The sequence below is a fragment of the Pristiophorus japonicus genome, chromosome 18 (assembly GCF_044704955.1).
Source record: "Pristiophorus japonicus isolate sPriJap1 chromosome 18, sPriJap1.hap1, whole genome shotgun sequence".
Lineage (NCBI taxonomy): Eukaryota > Metazoa > Chordata > Chondrichthyes > Pristiophoridae > Pristiophorus > Pristiophorus japonicus.
The window spans coordinates 115,278,063-115,302,005 of NC_091994.1; the positions used below are offsets into that span (position 1 = coordinate 115,278,063).

At 43.8% G+C, this 23,943-nt stretch overlaps 1 protein-coding gene across 1 annotated transcript in view; it reads right to left on the minus strand.

The window, feature by feature from the left end:
- Window positions 1-1,239: 1,239 nt before the first annotated feature.
- ppih (peptidylprolyl isomerase H (cyclophilin H)) overlaps window positions 1,240-23,943 on the minus strand; it is a 30,253-nt gene continuing 7,549 nt past the window's right edge. The window contains exons 5-9 of the mRNA XM_070861051.1: window positions 21,785-21,827; window positions 9,389-9,481; window positions 9,149-9,236; window positions 3,932-3,972; window positions 1,240-1,960 (exon numbers count right to left, since the gene is read on the minus strand). Coding sequence (XP_070717152.1) covers window positions 1,892-1,960; window positions 3,932-3,972; window positions 9,149-9,236; window positions 9,389-9,481; window positions 21,785-21,827 — 334 coding nt within the window. The 3' untranslated portion in view covers window positions 1,240-1,891. The remainder of the gene's footprint in view (window positions 1,961-3,931; window positions 3,973-9,148; window positions 9,237-9,388; window positions 9,482-21,784; window positions 21,828-23,943) is intronic.

The window sequence follows — 23,943 nt, forward strand, 5'->3', positions numbered from 1 at the left end:
CCCACCCTCCCCTTCCTTCAACCACTGTCTTACCCACCTGTGACAGAGACTGTAATTCTCATATTGGACTGTACAGCCACCTGAGAACTCACTTTTAGAGTGGAAGCAAGTCTTCCTCGATTTTGAGGGACTGCCTACAATGATGATGATGATGATGATGGATTTCCTTAGTAGTTAGTAGTAATGTTATTGGGCCAGAAATTGCGGCCCCTACGGGTGCGTACAAAGTGCGTATGTACTGGTCGAGGCTGCGCATGCACCTAAATCCAGTACTTGCAAATCTTTTGACAGATTGCACACACGCGAAGGAAAAGGACAGTTGCCTACTTGCCCAACTCCTGCCCAGCGAATGTCCTTCAAATTCTTACGCTAGTAAAAGCAGGTGCAAGGCCTGCTTTTACCATTGCAAGAGTTAAAAAAAATAGAAATATAAAATGTTATCACTCATTTATATATTAAACTTTCTATCCATTAAGGGAAGTTTATTTTTAGCCCTGTTAAAACATATTTAAAAAAAAATGTTTGTATAAAATATTTAATTAAATTGCATTTGAATTAATTTTAAACATGTAATGTGTTTTTAAAATGTATTTTCAGTGTGTGAGATTTTGGGAGTGTTCCCATTCATACCGTGAGCTCCGTACATACGGAATCACCATTTGTGCGAATGGGGATCCCCGACTCTGATCGGTTGGGCTGGCCCACGTACGAAACCTGTACGATCCTGGGATACGTGGGCCGCTACAAAGACCTTTGCGAAGAGCCCCAGGACCACAAGTCACTGAATCTCTGGGACCATCAGGTGCTTTTGTAGAAATTATTGTAGTCGGAGGCATCAGCCCGCAGGATGCTTCCGACCGCAATTTCTGGGCCATTATATTTCTCCCTTTTAAGTTTCAGCTTAGGTTTTGGCACTCTATTTATCTATAGAACTCATTTGTTGATGCCTTATAGAAATATATTCATTCTGTACTTTTATATTTGGAGAGTGCCCACTATTGATTTATTGGTCCATTTTTTGAATTTTTCAGTCCACTTATTTTGGGTCAGATCTCTTCCTTTTGCTGCCAGTGCCTGTACTTCAATCGGAAATCAAAGAGCTATAATGCATTTGCTGTGACTATCAGAAATAAATGAAATACAGCATTTGGGTTTCAAAACTTCACAAAGGATTCCAGGAAATGATGAATACTGGGAATTATTGCCAGTCACTTCACTCAATAATATTGCAGTCAACAATTATACCTTTCATATTTATTTGTGTACAAAGTCCATATAAGGTTCAAAAGAAACTACCGAGGTCTGAAAAGCAAATATAAACTGAAGCTGTAACCAGAGCTGATGGAATACACCTTACATTGTCTTGCTATCGCTGGAATGTCACCATTTTGATAGTAGGTGCAGACTCCTTTTTAAAAAATAAAAATCAATGATTTGAAGTCTTGGTTATTAAAGGGAAAATTAAACCAAGATTATACTTACAAGCAGGAAGGTCCCTTTCTGTTGCAGTCCCTTTGTGTTTGTGTCTGGCTGGAAATGTTTCCAGGAATATGCACTGGGCGATTTGAGATCCAGATGTTCACCAGTGCATCTTTTTGTCTCGAGATGAGGTTTACAAAAAAAGACAGGACACCAATTGATTTTAAAAAAAGAGACAAAGGTTTTGGAATAGCTGATAGACATAGCACACAGCATAGGAATTTCCTAACGGAACATCGCAGAGAAAAAAACCTGCTCATGAGATGCGCAGACCAACCGTGTGCAATTCTTTAAACCAGCAAGGGACTGTCCCGTTTCCATGAACACCAGAAATAGTATGCAGGTCTCTTTACACTTCTTAACAAAATGGTGTTGAGGCGAAGAACCAGACTTTTCTCTCTGCCGGTTTACTCTACATTTCTCCACACTGTGCAATCACCACAGGAAGTTTAGGCTTGTTGCTGGGTCCTGCTGGAACATTCTGCAGGCGGAAGATATAGAAATTACTATACAATAAACAGGAAAGTTATCCTATAGAACAGGCTGCTTTATCCCCATAATCACAAACTTCGCAAACTAGTCAATCTTCCAGATGGTTGCATATGGGGAGTCAAAACCAAGGGCAGCATTCAGACAAAGCATAGATAGAGGGTAGGAGAGTAATGACACTGGACCAAGTACGATAGAGGTGGTGGCCAGGAAACATGTTCAACACGGACACAGGGAATGGTCTGGTAATAAAGGAGATGATGTTGTCCAGTTGGGGCTTGGGAGTAGGGGAAAGGCTGATCGGAGGCTAGGTATTTCAGACAAGTGGGCGACCTCCTCTCCACCACCTACAAGGCACAAGTTAGGAGTGTGATTTAATATTCTTCACTTGCCTGGATGAGTGCAGCTCCAACAACACTCCAGCAGCTCTGCAGCATCCAAGACAAAGTAAACTGTTTTATGGCCACTTCATCCACCCCCTTAAGCACTGGTACACCGTGGCTGCAGCGTGTACTATCTACAGGATGCACTGCAGCAACCTGCCACGGATTCTTCAGCAGCACCTCCCAAATCCACCACACAGAAAGACATGGGCAACAAGTGCATGGAAACACCATCACCTCCAAGTCACACACCACCCTGACTTGGACATGTTTCACTATTCCTTTATTGTTGCTGGGTCAAAATCCTAGAACTCCCTACCTAAGAGCACTGTGGGAGCATCTTCACCATACAGACTGCAGCGGTTCAAGGCGGCTGGTCTCCAGGGCAACTAAGGATGGGCAATTAATGATATCTCCAAGAATGAATAATAATTTTGGGGGGAAATTCTCAATGGGGAGTGGTGGGCGAAAGAAAAAGAGCTGAAAGGATGCTAAGTTGAGGGCTTCTTGTCGGGGCGTTGGGGGGAGAATATGGATAACATCATGCTCAGCAAGGGGAATTTTATACAACTGCTGCTGAGATGAGGAGGGATGGTTTATATGCCTAGAATCACACTGAGAGGGCACAGTTTCACATCATGTGGTTCCATTGAGTAGCATGAATTTATAAATTTCCAAAATGGCACTCAGTGAGGAGGCGAGGTGTTAACAAAATGCTCCTCAGATCAGCTTGGAGGAGTTACAGAAGCCTAGTCTGGACTGAGACGGGTATGCAAGAACTGCCTCAGGAAATGCAGACCTTGCTGATATGTCAGTGGGTGAGCACTAGTTGCTGCAGCTTTCCTTCTGCTGAAGCCTGCGGTTTTCACACTGTCAGAGGTAAAATAGTGACAGTGGTTCCATGGATAATATTTAGTTCAGTTGACTATGCCGAATTTTTGTATGCGACTAGGTTAAAGTTGAGGAACTTGGACCAGGAGCAACCTGCCAGTCATCCTGAGTACAGAAAATGATGAACAAATACACTATGGAACACTTGCACTCCAAAATAAGACTACTAAATTATGATATTTTTGAATGCAATTGGTTACGGTGAAAGTTGGTTGTAATATTCGGTTAATATCTTCATGGAGTTTTAGTTCAGTCGCTCACAGGGGTCAGGGAGCAATCTGTGGACTTTTGCAGAGTTTTATCATCTCAAAACTTTACTTCCCTCAGGGGATTAGACAATGTGGAGAAAAATTTATGAGTGCAACTACACATAGGTTTTTGGCAAGAGCCTGTGCGATTGACTGAATGGCCTTTTCTTGGTCCATACTCCATGCTCTAGTTATTATGCTACATTTTATTTAGCGGAAACAGGGAAGAATGGTCCTTTTAACCACTCTGCACCCTCCCCCACAGTCCTCACTGAAAACCCCACATAATTTCTTTAGATGAAATACATGTGCACATTAGATGCAAACCAAAAGTGTTTGGCAGCAGATAATACCTAAACACTGCTTGCATAGCAAATATTTAACTTAGCAACATTATTTGCTTATCAGCTATAAATATTACCAAGGGAGATTGTTGCTTACCTCAATTTTCCTCATTACAAGCAATCCATCAATTATTTTACCTGGATAAAGTAAGATTTTGAAATGGTATTATTAGTTCTTTCTGATGACTAAAGACATTCTAAATGTTTTAAGTGTAACCTTACTAGGGAGGTGCGATGAGACAGGGAGTTCCTGTGTCTGTAACTGAGCAAGTGGCTACACTACAGATTTTCTGCACTGTGAATTCTTGTCATCTATGCTGACAGGGAAAGAGAGCGGAGCAAAAACTAAGCTCTCCCACAGGATGGACAGGAAAACATGTGCAAGCTACTCCACTCAGAACACTGAAGCACTCCCTTGTGGCCAGCTGCAGAATAGCACTGGCATAGGCCACGGAGCAGATTGTTTGGTGATCTCCTCAGTCAGAGAATCACATCAAGGCTCTGAAGAGGAGGGTTAAAGTGCACAAGTACAGAGGAGAAATGCTAACATTTTCTTTTTTAATATTGATTTCCCAATACATTTTTCTGTAGAAACCTCTGGAAACATTCTAATTTCCACAAATGAGAATCACCGACTCCACAAAGAACAAACATGCCATTCCTGCCCTCTTTTATCATCAAGACAGCAGTTTTGGAAGTAAATTCCAAAATTGTCGGCAGGTAGTCCACAGGATGCTACAGTCATCTATACCCTTAATATATAATATATAGTATATAATACTGAAGGACCAGAAAAAGATTCTATACCCTTAATATATAATATATAGTATATAATACTGAAGGACCAGAAAAAGATTTTATACCCTTAATATATACAGGTAATACTAAAGGAACATCAGAACAGATTCTATACCTTTAATATATAATACTGAAGGAACAGAACAGGTTTTGGTGGCATTAGAGGTGCTATATTTGATTTCAACTTCCCCTCATTGGGGAAGGGAAAGTTAGCCAGGATTCCCGCTCCTGATCCAATAATCCTGACTAGAAGTCTGGGCATTGGATGATGACACAATCAGGATTACTATGATACCTCATTTCAACTCACTTGCAAGGGAGTAATAGCCACTTTGGTGGGGTACTTGGCATTGATCAAAATAGGTTTATCACTGGTCAGTGATTTGGGACTAACTTGCACTCCCACAATCTATCACAGACCAGTTAACTTTAATCATCAAGAATGATTATAGCAGGGATGACACAGACATAGGGACAAACAGATTCGAAGGGTAAATGCATGGCTGAAAGAATGGTGTGAGGCAGGGTTTCAGTTCATGAAGCACTGGAACCAGTACTGAGGGACGAGGGAGCAGCTCTATTGGGACAGGCACCACGTGAACCGGACTCTGGGATCAGTGTACTGGTGAATCGAATAACTAGGGCAATAGATAGGACTTTAAATTGATGTGGGGAGGGGGGGGAGGGGGTGTGGAGAGAGAGGATTCAGGAAAGGGTAAATTCAAAAGCAGTAAAGAGAAATGTCAAGGCTGTAGAAGAGTAGCAATTTGGGTAAAAATAAGAGTGGGCCAGGAAGGGACAGTGAGCTTAGCAAAGCTAATAGTGCATCAGTGACTAAGGTGACATCAGGGGAAAATATTAAAAAGTTCAAGCAAAAAACACTATATCTGAAAGCGCGAAACATTCGCAACAAAATAGATGAATCAATACCACTGATAGAAAGAAATAGGTTTGATCGAATAGCTATTACAGAGATGTGGTTGCAGAGTGACCAAGGTTGGGTAGAGATAAGCAAAATGGAAAAGGAGGAAGGGTGGCCCTGATAAAGGATGGGGTAAAGAAGGTAGAGAGATGTAGAATCAACTTTGGTGGAGCTAAGAAACAACAAGGGGCAGAAAACATTGGTGGGTGTAGTTTACAGGTCCCCAAACAGTACTCGCAGTAACAGGCACAGTATAAATCAGGAAATTAGAGGTGTATGTAACAAGGGTAATACAGCAATCATGGGGAAGTTTAATCTTCATAGAGACTGGGCAATCCAAATTTGCAGTAATAGTGCGGAGGACAAGTTCATGGAATACATTCAAGATGGTTTTCTAGATCAGTATGTCGAGGAACCAACTACGGAACAGGCTATTTTAGATCTAGTATTGTGCAATGAGAAAGGATTAATTAATAACCCTGTAGTAAAGAAGCCCTTGGGCAAGTGATCATAATACAATACAATTTTATACAGAGTTTGAGTATGATTTAGTTAAGTCCAAAGCTAGGGTCTGAAATCTGAACAAAGCAAACTACGTAGGTATGAGGGGAGAGTTGGCTGAGGTAGATTGGGAAACTAGATTACAATATATGATGCTAAATATGCAATGGAAAACATTTAAAGAAATAATTCATAATTTGCAATGAATATACATTCCCTTAAGAATAAAAAAACCCACGGGACAAGTAGTCCAACCGTGGCCAACAAGAGAAGTTAAAGATAGTATTAGATTAAAGGAAGTGGTTTACACTGTTGCCAAAAAGAGCAGTAAGCCTGGAGATTGATTTTAGAATCCAGCAAAGGATGATCAAAACATTGATAGAGAAAGAAAAGAGAATATGATAAACGAGCGAGAGACATAAAAACTTCTGTAGGTATGTAAAAACAAAGATTAGTGAAAGTAAACGTGGGTCCCTTACAGGCAGAGACAGAAGAAATTGTAATGGGGAATATGGAAATGGCAGAGACATTAAACAAATACTTTGTGTTTGCCTTCACGGTAGAACACATAGTTTAGTTCCATTCCAGCGGACAGCTTGTCAACTGTGAGGTGGAGCATGGCAGTGAGAATGATTGAGAAGAGGGTTGTGGCGAAGACTCAGCCCTGCTTGACCCCGGTCCGGACGTGGATTGGGTCTGTGATGGATCCGTTGGTCAGGATCACGGCCTGCATGTCGTCTTGGAGCAGGCGGAGGATGGTGATGTACTTTTGGGGGCATCCGAAACGGAGGAGGACGCTCCATAGACCCTCGCGGTTGACAATGTCAAAGGCCTTTGTAAGATCAAAGACCACACTTGATCAGCTCCGCTGGGCAGGCCACATATAGTTCGCATGTCAGACACGAGACTCCCAAAGCAAGCGCTCTACTCGGAACTCATCCACGGCAAATGAGCCAAAGGTGGGCAGCGGAAATGTTACAAGGATATCCTCAAAGCCTCCCTGATAATGTGCAACATCCCCACTGACACCTGCGAGCCCCTGGCCAAAGACCGCCCTGAGTGGAGGAACAGCATCCAGGAGGGCGCAGAACACCTCGAGTCTCGTCGCCGAGAGCATGCAGAAATCAAGCGCAGGCAGCGGAAGGAGCGTGCGGCAAACCAGGCTCCCCACCCACCCTTTCCTTCAACCACTGTCTGTCCCACCTGTGACAGAGACTGTGGTTCTCGTATTGGACTGTACAGTCACCTAAGAACTCATGCTAAGAGTGGAAGCAAGTCTTCCTCGATTTCGAGGGACTGCCTATGATGATGATGATGATGAGAACACACAAAAAAAATTCCAGAAAAAGCAGGGAATCAGGCTCGAGTGAGAATGAGGAACTTAAAAATAAATTAGCATGAGTAAAATTAGCAATAGAAATAAATGGGACTAAAAGCCGACAAATCCCCTGAACCTCATGGCCTACATCCTATGGTTTTAAAAGATGTGGCTAAAGAGATAGTGGATGCATTGATCCTGACCTCCTAGAATTCTCTAGATTCTAGAATGGTCACCGCGGATTGAAAGGTAGCAAACAAAACCTCACAATTCAAGAAAGGAGGAAGAGAGAAAGCAGGCAACTAGAGAAGAGTTAGCCTGACATCAGTAGCAGGGAAGGTATGACAATCTATTATTAGCGACGTGGTAACAGGGCACTTAGAAAATCATAATATGATTGGGCAGAGCCAACACGGATTTATGGAAGGAAAATCATGTTTGACAAATCTGTTCAGGTTGTAACTAGCAAAGTAGATAAAGGGGTACCAGTGGATGTAGTGTACCTGGATTTTCAAAAAGCATTCGATAAGGTGCCACACAAGAGATTATTACACAAAATTAGGGCTCATGGGATTGGGGTAATGTATTAGCAGGGATTGTGGATTGGTTACCAGACAGAATAGAGAGAGTAGGAATAAACGGACCATTGTCAAGTTGGCAGATTGTAACTAGTGGGGTGCTGCAAGGATCAGTGCTTGGGCCTCAGCTATTTACAAACTATATGAATGACTAAGATGAGGGGACCGAGTGTAACGTATCCAAGGTTACTGACGATACAAAGGCAGGTGGGAAAGTAAGCTGTGAGGATGACGCAGAGGCTGCAATGGTATATCGACAGGTTAAGTGAGTGGGCAAGAGGTGACAGAATACACTGCGGAGAAATGAGAAGTTATCCAATTTTGTAGGAAAAATAGAAAAGCAGAATATTTTTTAAATAGTGAGAGATTGGGAAATATTGGTGTTCTGAAGGACCTGCATGTCCTTGTGCACAAATCAGAGAAAGCTAACATGCAAGTACAGCAAGCAATTAAGAATGCAAATGGTATGTTAGCCTTTATTACAAAGGCTAAGAGCAAAGAAGTCTTACTGCAATTAGTGAGACCACACCTGGAGTACTGTGTACAGCTTTGGTCTCCTTACCCAACGAAGGATATACTTGACTTAGAGGGAGTATAACAAAGGTTCACTAGACTGATTCCTGGGATGGGGGGATTGTCCTATGAGGAGAGACTGAGTAGACTAGGCCGATATTTCCTAGAGGTTAGAAGAATGGGAGGTGATCTTACTGAAATTTATAAAATTCTTAAGGGTAAAGGCTGGGAAGATGTTTCTCCGGGCTGGGGAGTCTAGAACTAGGGGTCACAATCTCAGGATAAGGGGTCGGCCAATTGCACTCAGAAGAGGAGAAACTTCTGCACTGAGAGGGTTGTAATCTTTTGAATTCTCTACCTCAAAGGACTGTGGATGCTCAATCATTGAATATATTCAAGACAGACATCAATAGATTTGTGGATACTAAGGAAATCAAGGGATATGGGGATAATGCAGGAAGGTGCAGATGAGCTAGGTCAGCCACGATTTATTGAATGGCGGAGCATGCTCGAAGGGCTGTATGGCCTACTCCTGCTCCTAATTCTTATGTTATGTTCTGAGTCAGAGTTGCCTGGTTTTATTTGTAAAATCTGGACAAGAAAGGTGGAAATTTGGCTCTAAATCTTTAGACACAAACCCAGGTCAATGGACAACAACGGTTTTGACTGAAATCTTTTCCTTACCGAAAACAACATGCTTCCCATCAAGCCAATCACATTTAGAGCATGTAATAAAGAACTGACAACCATTTGTATTTGGGCCACTGTTTGCCTGTTAGAGATGCAAAAAAAAACCCTGGTTAATACAGTGCTTAAATGGAAAGTTTCAATACAGTTTTGGAGTTTCCGTCCTTAACAAATACAAACTTTAAAGTGGAGTGAATGTTACAGAAATGTTAAATAAATAACATGAGGCTCCCTTACCATGGACAATAGACCTGGGGCATTGTGCCTGAGTTTGAAGTTTTCATCGGCAAATGGCCCTCTGTAAATGCTACACACACCGGTTCCATCTCCCTATGGGCAAGACATTCGCAGCATTACAATGATATATTCACAGTAGAAGAGGAAAGTATAAGCAAACATAAAAGAGAAAATATGCATTTAAAAATAAGTAAATAAATGAGTTATGTCCTACAATTTCTACCAGGGTAGAATGTTAAGCTTGTGTGAAGTACAAAAAACACCAACAAGCATGTAGAAGATTATGTCTGAAATGGTTTTTAAATTGCGTGCTTGCAAACATCTTGGGCTGTCTTGTACCTATATAGTACTCCTCACGTGCATAAAATATCTGAAGAATGCTCAACAATAAAGGAGAACAAGGACGGGTGGACCTATGACTGATATCAAACTATGCCTCTTCTGGTCAGTCCAAGTATCTCTTGATGTTGGAGAACATTTGTCTCCATAGAAGTGTCACGAATGGTCATGAATACCCAAAAACTCAAACGCTCATCCCAACTGGGCACAAAGTTGCATGCCTGTGCATTTTGGCGGCCTCTAGCTATTACTAACCTTGCAATTACACAGCTGCTTTTATGAGACATTGGCAATTCCACCGATTTTTCTATACAATAGTCACTTCCATATTTTCTGTCTGGTGCTGGTAGTAAGCTGTGCCTGACTGCCCCTTTTCTGTCCTTCCTACCCATTGTTAGAGATAGGCCCTATTCAAAAAAAGATAGCCTGGGGCCCACCATTTCCAACTTGCCTACTGGGTAGATTCATAGAGTGATGCATTAATGTGGCAACAATCCCATCTGATATTTTTGGGGTGGGGGTAGGAGAGGAGGAATGAGAGATATAATTGCTTTTAACTCCCTCCAGCCAGCAGAAACTGGGCAGTAGCATAGTTAAAATGATAGCAGTGGATTACTGCCTCATTTCCCATTGCTGCCATATGCCATCTGGTGTTTTGGAGGACAACCAAAGCAGGAAACTCATGCATTCGTGCAAATTGGGTCCTCTGATGCCATTCTAACAGCTTACAGGGCGCAGCATCTACCACGGACTTAGTAAAACCGGAGGTCCACAATGTGGGCCGCTGCTTCCCTGGCTCTCCTACCCCCCCGATCTACCCCTTTTCCTGCTCAATAATGTGCCGACTTGGAGCCAGTGAGCTGTATCAGGACATCTGTTCCAGGTGCACAGCTTGCCACAGGCATGATAATGATGCCCATCCCTAAAACTGAACCAAGCTACTGCTGCAGCTCTTGACAGCTGATTGTTAACATCCATCATATTATGTCTTCCCAGTTCTTTTCTTTCCCCTGCAATTTTAATCAGGAAATTCAGCTCCTCAACCTCAGCTGTCAGGGCTGTCCTTCTCTTCCAGCTTTAACTCTGGCTCTTTCTTTCGGTCTTCCCGACTGCCTCAGGTAAAGAAAAATACCTCTTTAAAATGTTCAGCTGTTTTCAACAAAGTTTGCTTCAATCCTTTACTCTATGTTGATAGGTTGGGCTTACTCCCGTCTTCAGTCCCATTCATCCCAGAAAGTCATGTCAATCCCCGATTAACCGGTTCAGATTCTCCCCCATTATTGAGAATCTCAAGACTCACCGATTCTGCTACAACATCCCCTCAGAATTTTAGAATCCTGAATGAGGATCAGAGTTCCCCTCTCTCCGCCCCCAGTCAATCCAGCTCCAACTGCCATAGAACATGGCCTACATTTGAATCTCACAGAATCATAGAACGGGTACAACACGGAAGCCGGCCATTCGGCCCGTCGAGCCCGTGCCGGCTCTCTGCAACAGCACCTCAGCCAGTCCCCCTCCCCCGTAGCCCTGCAAATTCTTTTCCTTCAGGTACTTATCCAATTCCCTTTTGAAAGCCACGATTGAGTCTGCCTCCACCACCCTCTCAGGCAGCGCATTCCAGATCCTAACCACTCGCTGCGTAAAAACGTTTTTCCTCATGTCGCCTTTGGTTCTTCTGCCAATCGCCTTAAACCTGTGTCCTGTGGTTCTCGACCCTTCCACCAATGGGAACAGTTTCTCTCTTTCTTCTATTACTCTGACCAGACCCCTCATGATTTTGAACACCTCTATCAAATCTCCTCTCAACCTTCTCTGCTCTGAGAACAACCCCAGCTTCTCCAGTCTCTCCACGTCACTGAAGTCCCTCATCCCTGGAACCATTCTTGTAAATCTTTTCTGCTCCCTCTCTATGGCCTTCACATCCTTCCTAAAGTGCAGTGCCCAGTATTGGACACAATACTCCAGTTGAGGCCAGACCAGCGTTTTATACAGCCATTATAATTTCCACACTTTGTACTCTATCCTTCTATTCATGAAGCCCAGAATTCCGTAAGCTTTTTTAACTGCTTTCTCAACTGCCCTGCCATTTTCACTGATTGGTGCACATATACCCCCAGGTCTCTCTGTTCATCACCCCCTTTAGGATTGTACCATTTAGTTTATATTGCCTCGTTCTGCCAAAATGTATCACTTCGCACTTTTCTGTGTTAAATTTCATCTGCCACGAGCCCGCCCATTCCACCAGCCTTTCTATGTCTTTCTGAAGTCTATCACTATCCTCCTCACTGTTCACTACACTTCCAAGTTTTGTCATCTGCAAATTTTGAAATTGTGCCCTGTACACCCACGTCCAAATCATTAATATATATCAAGAAAAGCAGTGATCCCAGTACTGACCCCTGGGGAACACCACTGTATACCTTCCTCCAGTCCGAGAAACAACCGTTCACCCCTACTCTCTGTTTCCTTTCACTGAGCCTATTCCGTATCCATGCTGCCACTGTCCCTATTGCTGGCAAGCCTATTATGTGGTACTTTGTTGAATGCCTTTTGGAAATCCATATACACCACGTTGGGTTTATCTTTACACCTTTTTTGAACAAGGGGGTAATATTTGCAATTCTCCAGTGCTCTGGCACCAGCCCCGTATCTATAGAAGATTGGAAGATTATGACCAATAGGCTCTACGGTCTCTTCCTTCACTTCCCTCAGACTAGGGTGCATCCTAGCTGGTCCTGGTGAATGATCTATTGTAACTACAGCCAGCCTGTCTAGTACCTCCTCTTGATCAATTTTTAACTCATCCAGTATCTCCTCCTTCACAATGTGTTTGGCAGCATCTTCTTTCTTGGTGAATACAGATGCAAAGTACTCATTTAGTAACTCAGCCTCCACGAGTAGGTCTGCTTTTTGTCCCTAATTGGCCCCACGCCTCCTCTTACTACACGTTTACTATTTATATGCCTATAGAAGACTTTTGGATTACATTTTATGTTAGAAAGACTTAGTTATATAGCTGCGGTCACGACTACCGGACGTCTCAAAGCCAATGAAGTACTTTTGGAGTGTAGTCACTGTTGTAATGTGGGAAAAGCAGCAGCCAATTTGCGCACAGCAAGCTCCCACAAAACAGCAGTGTGATAATGACCAGATAAACTGTTTTTGTTATGTTGATTGAGGGATAAATATTGGCCCCAGGACACTGGGGATAACTCCCCTGCTCTTCTTCGAAATAGTGCCATGGGATCTTTTACCTCTAGCTGAGAGCAGACGGGGTCTCAGATTAACGTCTCATAAAGGCGGCACCACCAATGGTGCAGCTCTCCCTCAGCACTGCAGCGTTCAAGTCCCATGGAGTGGGACTGGAACCCAGTCTATTCTCTTTGCCCCTCTTATTTTGTTTTTCACTCCTCCTCTGAACTTTCTACATTTAGCCTGATTCTCAGCTGTATTCTCAACCCGACATCGGTCATACGCGCTCTTTATCTGCTTCATCTTACTCTCTATCTCCTTCATCATCCAGGGAGCTCTGACTTCAGTTACCCTGCCTTTCCCCAGTGGGAATGTACCTCGACTGTACTTAAACTATTTCCTCCTTAAAGGCAGCCCATTGTTCCATTATAGTTTTGCCAATCTGTGATTCCAATTTAGCCGGGCCAGATCCATTCTCATTCCACTGAAATTGGCTTTCCTCCAATTAAGTACTTTTACTCGCGATTGCCCCCTGTTCTTTTCCATAGTTAATATAAATCTTATACTATGATCATTATGTTCACTTACTAACACTTGCCCAACTTGACCTACTTCATTCTCCAGAACCAGATCCAGCAATGCCTCCTTCCTCGTCAGGCCGGAAACAAACTGATCAAGAAAGTTCTCCTGAACACACGAGAAATTCCTCCCCCTCTCTGCCCTTTACACTATTACTATCCCAGTCTATATTAGGATAGTTAAAGTCCCCCGTTATCACTACTCTATGGTTCTTGCATCGTTCTGCAATTTCTCGGCAAATTTGCTCCTCTGTATTTCCCCACTAGTTGGTGGCCGAGAGAATACATGTTTCCAGTAGAGTGGACAAGGGAGAACCAGTGGATGTGGTGTATTTGGACTTTCAGAAGGCTTTTGACAAGGTCCCACACAGGAGATTAATGTGCAAAGTTAAAGCACATGGGATTGGGGGTAGTGTGCTGACATGGATTGAGAACTGGTTGTCAGACAGGAAGCAAAGAGTAGGAGTAAATGGGTACTTTTCAGAATGGCAGGCAGTGACTAGTGGGGTACCGCAAGGTTCTGTGCTGGGGCCCCAGCTGTTTACATTGTACATTAATGATTTAGACGAGGGGATTAAATGTAGTATCTCCAAATTTGCGGATGACACTAAGTTGGGTGGCAGTGTGAGCTGCGAGGAGGATGGTATGAGGCTGCAGGGTGACTTGGATAGGTTAGGTGAGTAGGCAAATGCATGGCAGATGCAGTATAATGTGGATACATGTGAGGTTATCCACTTTGGTGGCAAAAACACGAAGGCAGAATATTATCTGAATGGCGGCAGATTAGGAAAAGGGGAGATGCAACAAGACCTGGGTGTCATGGTACATCAGTCGTTGAAGGTTGGCATACAGGTACAGCAGGTGGTGAAGGCAGCAAATGGCATGTTGGCCTTCATAGCGAGGGGATTTTGAGTATAGGAGCAGGGAGGTCTTACTGCAGTTGTACAGGGCCTTGGTGAGGCCTCACCTGGAATATTGTGTTCACTTTTGGTCTCCTAATCTGAGGAAGGACGTTCTTGCAACTGAGGGAGTGCAACGAAGGTTCACCAGACTGATTCCTGGGATGGCAGGACTGACATATGAGGAGAGACTGGATCGACTGGGCCTGTATTCACTGGAGTTTAGAAGAATGAGAGGGGATATGAAACATATAAAATACTGACGGGACTGGACAGGTTAGATGCAGGAAAAATGTTCCCGATATTGGGGAAGTCCAGAACCAGGGGACACAGTCTAAGGATAAGTGAACCGAGATGAGGAGAAACATCTTCACTCAGAGAATTGTTAACCTGTGGAATTCTCTGCCACAGAAAGTTGTTGATGCCAGTTCGTTGGATATATTCAAGGAGGAGTTAGATATGGCCTTTACAGCTAAAGGGATCAAGGGATATGGAGAGAAAGCAGGGAAGGGGTACTGAGGTGATGATCAGCCGTGATCTTATTGAATGGTTTTGCAGGCTCGAAGGGCCTACGCCTGTACCTATTTTCTATGTTTCGATGTCCTGGATCAGGACATCCTCGCTCTGCAGCACTGTAACATTCTCCTGAACCAATACTGCCACACCACCTCCTATCTTTCCTTCCCTATCTTTCCTGAACAGCTTATACTAGGAATATTTAATATCCAATTCTGCCCTTTTTTGAGCCAGGTCTCCCTAATTACCACATCATCATATTTCCATGTGGCTATTAGCGCCTGCAGCTCACCAACCTTGTTTACTATGCTTTGTACATTTATACATACAAATCCTGTAAACCTATCTTAGTCTGACCCCACCTAATACCTCACTATTTCTTGCTTTGGTGCTATCCGTCCCTCCCAAACCTTTGTGCCCTTTGTTTCTTCTTTCTAATACTACATCCTGGTGCTTGTCCCCCTGCCAACTTAGTTTAAACCCTCCCCAACAGAACTAGCAAACCTCCCCGCGAGGCTATTGGTCCCGGTCCTGTTGAGGTGCCCATCGAACCTGTACATGTCCCGCCTCCCCCAGACCCGGCCCCAAAGCCCCAGGAATCTGAAACCCTCCCTCCTGCACTATCTCTGCAGCCACACATTCACCTGCTCTATCCTCCTATTTCTATACTCAGTCGCATGTGCACTAGGAGTAATTCAAAGATTACTACCTTTGAGGTCCTGCTTTTTAATCTCTTTCCTAGCTCCCAAAAATCTGCCTGCAGGACCTCATCACTCTTTCTGCCTATGTCGTTGGTACCGATATGGACCACGACCTCTGGCTGTTCAGCCTCCCCCTTCAGAATGTTCTGCAGCCGTTCAGTAACATCCTTGACCCTGGCACCAGAGAGGCAACATGCCATCGTGGAATCATGTCTGTGGCTGCAGAAATGCCTGTCTGTTCCCCTAACTATCGAATCCCTACCACTATTCCCTTCCCAATCTTCCTCCTCCTCCTCCCCCCACCCCCTGTATAACTGAGCCACTCATGCTGCCGTGCACTTAGCTCTGGCTGTACTCTCCAGAGGAACCATCACCCTCAGAATACTGGCTGGAGAGCGAGATGCACTGAGGAGATTCTTGCACTACCTGGCTGGTCCTCCTTGTCTGTCTGGCGGTCACCCATTCCCTCTCTGCCCTGCACACACTTACGCTGCGGGATGACCACCCCTGAAACATGCTATCCACGTAGCTCCAACCTCACGGATGCACCGCAGTAACGGCAGCTGCTGCTCAAGCTCCAAAACCCAGAGCTCGAGCTCCTCCAGCCGACGATACTTCTTGCACACATGGTTATCCAGGACATGGGAAGCGTCCTGGATTTCCCACATGGCACAGGATGTGCATTCTGCGGGACTGAGGTACCCTGCCATGTCTCTATTTAACAGGCTATTAACTAACTTACTGAAGTAAACTTAAGACTAAGAGTCTTAAAAGTCAGGCTTTATTTCCGTCCGCTTCTCTCGCTCTCGAAGTCATTATTCACACGATTATCTATAGTTATATTAATTAGTTTAACTCACCCACCTATCACCTACCTGCAGTCCTGTGACGTCACTCCTTGCTTTTGCTGTTTTGTAATTCGGCGGGTTTGTGTCTGCCTCCTCCGCTGCCTCGGGCTCCGCGCTCTTCATCCTGTGCTGCCGATTCCTTTCTCAGGCAAACTTCATTCTTCTTCATCCTATATATTCCACCCACTACTAGATTAATGCGGGACCGGACCCATGTAGCACAAAACCGTCTGAAGGCAGTGGCTGCTGCCGGACACAGAGGTTGGAGGCAGCCTAGGGTAACAGTCCCATGCTGGCCCATCATTGGCGCTCCCTCGTATCGAGGATGACTTGCTTCCACGCCAAAAAGGGATGAGTCCACAGGTGTTTCAATGAAGGACCGAATATTCCTGGTCCCGAACTGCATATTGTAAGGTGGAAGATGCCTGTGTGTGGATTTTTTTTTTTTTTTTGTTTAAAACGTGTGGTGGCCGTTGCAGAGCTAGGTCTTAGTCCAGTGGCAAGGGTTAACCAGGACGACTGGAGACCAGCTCGGCTGCACGGACCTACTGCACACACATATTGCATTGTGTCCTGGCCCGTGCTGCCCTGTGGCCCTCGTCTCTTCTGAGCCCCGAACTCACTCCTGTCCTGGGCTCCGATCATGTCGCTCCACGATCACTCGCCCACAGTGGTCCATGCTGGCCCACATGGTTGCCAACTCTTGGAGGTTTCATCACATGACCTCGTGTCTCTGACCACCCCAGTCAAACAGCATTTTTTCCCCACCTCCAATATCGTTGCAACTAATAAACAAAACTGTTCAAAGAAAATGAAAAACAAAACACCATTTTAGCATCAAGCAACATGATATAGGATAGCACGAGTGGTTGTCTCTGTAACAAACATTAAGTGAGGTTGAACCCATCCCAGAATATTGAAATGCTCATCTCTATATGGAACAGGAATAAGCCACAGCAGCGATTCCCTCTGGGGTTCTATCTCTACCACTTTGATCTCAGAAGACCACAGAGTAATTGATATAATTAATTATCAAACATAGTGATTTTCTGAACCACATAATAAATACTGGGCGCAAATCCATTCGTACCCGATTCCAAGTACCTTTTCCTTAATTGTTTTTTTCTGAAACAAAGCAAGCAGCTGGTCCCAACAGATTTATGGGGCAACTTCTTATAAACATCCTTGAAATCACAAGGCATGAGTACCTTCAAAGGGTTAGTATGGCTACATTCCAGTCAGCGGTAAATGCATATTCTGCTCGTTGCAAACACATTGATAAACAACTTTCTGTTTATTTGTGTTTCTTGGTGAAGGTGCAAAATGGCCGGGAGTGGATTGCCACCATCGTGCTCAATTTTTCTTTTCAGTGATTTCCAAAGGAATAAAAGTCACACAGGCAGGACACACACATTTTAGTGAAAGTATTCCAGTACTGTACATTGGAAAAAATATACATTTATGAAAATTGTCGAGAGACTTAAAAGTAAAATACTGTCGCCAACAGAGACTAGCCACACTGTTGCATCTCAGTGTTCCATGGCATGAATGGCAGGAGGCATCCTGGTGAAGCCCCACTGAAAGCAATAAAGGACACAACTTTGGACTATTCGGAGATGCACTGCAGGGTCACAAGTCAGTGGGAAACATTGTGGTCTCGGAAATCTGCAGCCCTAGTGGCAGTGCAGTTTCTCGGGGCGGGGATGGCTCCAGAGCTGTTGCTAAGCTGGTTCAAAATCACTGTCCACACCAGTTCCTATGCCTGTTTCCCATCGGGCTTTCTTCATTGCCGATGGCACTGCAGCGGCCTAGCAGGAGACAACCTTAACATGAAGATCCCCATGTAAATAAAAATTACTTTTAAAAATAAAAACAAAGCATTATTTTACTGTATAAAATAGGGAGGGTTTTGAACAGGAGACTCACCGTGAAGACTTTCCCTCTCTTTAAAAGGACAACCGATGGGTCAGATAATTCACAACGGAGCTACACAGACCAGAACAAATCCCCTGTTTCATCTGATTTAATGATCTTATTTTGGGACAGAAGTGACAGCGTTAAAAATGATTTCAGTGCCCATACGATGAAGGGGAAATGACAGCCAGGACTAGTCTGCCTGATGTGAGCAAGTGAGAGAGTGTAAACATAGAAACATAGAAAATAGGTGCAAGAGTAGGCCATTCGGCCCTTCGAGCCTGCACCGCCATTCAATATCATGGCTGATCATTCCCTCAGTACCCCTTTCCTGTTTTCTCTCCATGCCCCTTGATCCCTTTAGCCGTAAGGGCCATATCTAACTCCCTCTTGAATATATCCAATGAACTGGCATCAACAACTCTCTGCGGCAGGGAATTCCACAGGTTAACAACTCTCTGAGTGAAGAAGTTTCTCCTCATCTCAGTCCTAAATGGCCTCCTCCTTATCCTAAGACTATGTCCCCTGGTTCTGGACTTCCCCAACATCGGAAACATTCTTCCCGCATCTAACCTATCCAGTCCCGTAATAATCTTATACATTTCTATGAGATCCCCTCTCATCCTTCTAAACTGCAGTGAATAAAGGCCCAGTTGATCCAGTCTCTCCTCATATGACAGTTCAGCCATCCCTGGAATCAGTCTGGTGAACCTTCGTTGCACTCCCTCAATAGCAAGAAAGTCCTTCCTCAGATTAGGAGACCAAAACTGAACACAATATTCCAGGTGAGGCCTCACCAAGGTCCTGTACAACTGCAGTAAGACCTCCCTGCTCCTATACTCAAAATCCCCTAGCTATGAAGGCCAACATATCATTTGCCTTCTTCACCGCCTGCAGTACCTGCATGCCAACTTTCAAAGACTGATGTACCATGACACCCAGGTCGCGTTGCACTTCCCCTTTTTCTAATCTGCCACCATTCAGATAATATTCTGCCTTCGTGTTTTTGCCCCCAAAGTGGATAACCTCACATTTATCCACATTATACTGCATCTGCCATGCATTTGCCCACTCACCTAACCTATCCAAGTCACTCTGCAGCCTCTTAGCGTCCTCCTCACAGCTCACACCGCCACCCAGTTTAGTGTCATCTGCAAACTTGGAGATATTACACTTAATTCCTTCATCTAAATCGTTAATGTATATTGTAAAGAGCTGGGGTCCCAGCACTGAGCCCTGCGGCACTCCACCAGTCACTGCCTGCCATTCTGAAAAGGACCCATTTATCCCGACTCTCTGCTTCCTGTATGCCAACCAATTCTCTATCCACGTCAGTACATTACCCCCAATACTATGCGCTTTGATTTTGCACACCAATCTCTTGTGCGGGACTTTGTCAAAAGCCTTTTGAAAGTCCAAATACACCAGATCCTCTGGTTCTCATTTGTCCACTCTACTAGTTACATCCTCAAAAAATTCCAGTAGATTTATCAAGCATGATTTCCCTTTCATAAATCCATGCTGACTTGGACCGATCCTGTCACTGCTTTCCAAATGCGCTGCTATTTCATCCTTAATGATGATTCCAACATTTTCCCCACTACTGATGTCAGGCTAACCGGTCTATAATTACCCATTTTCTCTCTCCCTCCTTTTTTAAACAGTGGTGTTACATTAGCAACCCTCCAGTCCATAGGAACTGATCCAGAGTCGATAGACTGTTGGAAAATGATCACCAATGCATCCACTATTTCTAGGGCCACTTCCTTAAGTACTCTGGGGCGCAGACTATCAGGTCCCGGGGATTTATCGGCCTTCAATCCAATCAATTTCCCTAACACAATTTCCTGCCTAATAAGGATATCCTTCAGTTCCTCCTTCTCACTAGACCCTCTGTCCCCTAGTACATTCGGAACGTTATTTGTGTCTTCCTTCGTGAAGACAGAACCGAAGTATTGGTTCAATTGGTCTGCCATTTCTTTGTTCCCCATTATAAATGCACCTGAATCCGACTGCACGGGACCTACGTTTGTCTTCACTAATCTTTTTCTCTTCATATATTTGTAGAAGCTTTTGCAGTCAGTTTTTATGTTCCCTGCAAGCTTCCTCTTGTACTCTATTTCCCCCTCCTAATTAAACTTTTAGTCCTCCTCTGCTGAATTCTAAATTTCTCCCAGTCCTCAGGTTTGCTGCTTTTTCTAGCCAATTTATGTGCCTCTTCCTTGGCTTTAACACCATCCTTAATTTCCCTTGTTAGCCATTGTTGAGCCACCTTCCCCGTTTTATTTTTACTCCAGACAGGGGTGTACAATTGCTGAAGTTCATCCATGTGATCTTTAAATGATTGCCATTGCCTATCCACCGTTAACCCTTTAAGTATCCTTTGCCAGTCTATTGTAGCCAATTCACGCCTCATGCCGTCGAAGTTAGCTTTCCTTAAGTTCAGGACTCTAGTTTCCGAATTAACTTTGTCACTCTCCATCTTAATAAAGAATTCTACCATATTATGGTCACTCTTCCCCAAGGGGCGTCGCACAAGATTGTTAATTAGTTCCTTCTCATTACACATCACCCAGTCTCGGATGGCCAGCTCTCTGGTTGGTTCCTCAACATATTGGTCTAGAAAACCATCCCAAATACACTCCAGGAAATTCTCCTCCACCACATTGCTATCAGTTAGGTGAGCCCAATCAATATGTAGATTAAAGTCACCCATGATTACTGCTGTACCTTTATTGCATACATCCCTAATTTCTTGTTTGATGCTGTCCCCAACCTCACTACTACTGTTTGGTGGCTTGTACGCAACTCCCACTAGCATTTTCTGTCCTTTGGTATTCCGTAGCTCCACCCATACCAATTCCACATCATCCAGGCTAATGTCCTTTCTTACAATTGCATTAATTTCCTCTAAGCAGCAACGCCACCCCACCTCCTTTTCCTTTCTGTCTATCCTTCCTAAATGCTGAATACCCCTGGATGTTGAGTTCCCAGCCTTGGTCACCCTGGAGCCATGTCTCCGTGATGCCAATCACATCGTATCCGTTAACTGCTATCTGCACAGTTAATTTATCCACCTTGTTCCGAATACTCCTTGCATTGAGGCACAGAGGCTGCAGGCTAGTCTTTTTAACACACTTTGCCCCTTTAGAATTTTGCTGTAATGTGGCCCTTTTTGTTTTTTGCCTTGGGTTTCTCTGCCCTCCACTTTTACTATTCTCCTTTCTATCTTTTGCTTCTGACTCCATTTTATTTCCCTCTGTCTCCCTGCATAGGTTCCCATCCCCCTGCTATATTAATTTAACTCCTCCCCAACAGCACTCGCAAACACTCCCCCCTAGTGTAATCAAGTGTAATATTTAAAGCAGAATGAAGAGATGTTACTGGTGCAGAATAACCTGCTACTTACATTTACAAAGTCTCCTCCTTGTATCATGAAGTCTTTGATTACCCTGGAAAATAAAAGTATATTGCAGTAATGCAATGGAAGTAAGGCACAATTGCTTTATAGAAATATGCACAGCTGCAATTACTTGAAACTGTAGCCAGAATGTATTTTAATATATATGAAAACCAATATAATTTAAAAGCAAAAACTGTGAATGCTGGAAATCAAAGAAAAACACAAAATGCTGGAACAGCTCAGCTGGACAGTCAGCATCGGTAGAGAGAACAGGTGAGCTAATATTTCAGGTGTTACCCTTCATCAGAACTGGATTACAGATGAACAACATTTAAAACTGAACAGAACAAAGTGAGGAAAAAGGAAATAAAACAGATAAGCTGTAACCATTCTATGAAATACACAGGAACTGCATTTCTTCCCTAAACCCCATTGTCCCCTGGTTATTGACCTCTCTGCTAAGGGAAACAGGTTCTTCCTATCCACCTTTAAACCCACCTCTTTGGGCTCAACACCTATTTTATTTTTTGATTATGTTTCTGAAGTGCCTTCAGCTGTTGTAACGTTATAAGGAGCTATATAAATGCAGGATGTTGTTGAAGAATGACCTGTAATGATGGTTCAGTGGCTGGTGCAATATTAACAAAAGATGATAGGAAAGAGCATTATAAAAAGGAACTAAAATACATTTGAGAGAGAGAGAACATGCGAGTAGCCAAGACAATTGGGTGGGGGTGAGGGAGGTCTAAAATGGAAATAGGAGGGCCTGGCAAAGTGGAACAGAATCCAGCACTTGACCAAATCCACCCGTTTCCATTTCAGACCTACCTTAAGACCACTGCCTCAGCTCTTCACACACGTTTGTTTTCTTTGGAATAGAGAAGGCTGAGGGGAGACTTGATTGAGGTGTATAAAATTATGAGGGCCTGGATAGAGTGGATAGGAAGAACCAGTTTCCCTTAGCAGAGAGGTCAATAACCAGGGGCATATGTTTAAAGTAATTGGTAGAAGGATTAGAGGGGAGTTGAGGAGAAATGTTTTCACCCAGAGGGCGGTGGGGGTCTGGAACTCACTGCCTGAAAGGGTGGTTGAGGCAGAAACGCTCAACGTAATTAAAAAGAACTTGGATGGGCAACTGAAGTGCCATAATCTACAGGGCTACGGGCCAAGAGCTGGAAAGTGGGATTAAGCTGGATAGCACTTTTTCGGTCGGCGCGGACACGATGGGCCGAATGGCCCCCTCCTATGCCGTAAAATTCCATGATTCTATGATTTTTTCTACCACCTTCAGTCATTTAGCTATCTCCTGTTTTCCTCTTCAGCACTTTACAGGTAATTCTATCTCTCTAGTATGTTTCTTCCCCTCCCTCCTCCACCTTCTCTTTCTTTTTGAATGCTGTTCATTTGTAATTGTGTTCCAATTCTGATGAAGGATTACCCCTGAAACATGAACTTGATGCCAACCGATTATTTTCAGAGTTTTCTGTTTTTGATACACGACAAAATAGTTTCACAGATCTAAATTTTACAACAAAAGTCTTTGAATTAAACACATACAAATAACCTAGAAGAGATAAATGTAAAATCTAGTTTTGCTTTTCCCCACAAGTGGAAAGACTCTCTCTGTATCTACTCGATCAAAAGCTTTCATAATCTTAAAGACCTTTATTAGATCGCCCCTCAGCCTTGTCTTTTCAAGAGAAAAGAGACCCAGCCTCTTCATCCTTTCTTGATAGGTATAACCTTGCAGTTCAGGTAGCATCCTTCTAAATCTTTCTTGCAGCCTCCTTTTTATAGTATGGCGACCAGAACTGCACACTGTATTCCCCAATGTGGTCTAACCAAGGTTCGATACAAGATTATAATAAGCCAGAATCCAGTGTCAAAAGTTGCATGTTGAATCCGAGTCTTGCTGCATTAACCCAAACACTGGGCAAATAAAGACACACTAGTCCCTTACTCGACCCCTCCTCGGTCTCTAAATTGTCAGACTGCTTGTCCGACATCCAGTTCTAGATGAGCAGAAATTTTCTCCAATTGAATATTGGGCAGACCGAAGTCATTATGTTCGGTCCCCGCCACAAACTCCGTTACATAGCCACTGACTCCATCCGTCTCTTCAACTTCTGTCAGAGGCTGAACCAGACTGTTCACAATCTTGGTTT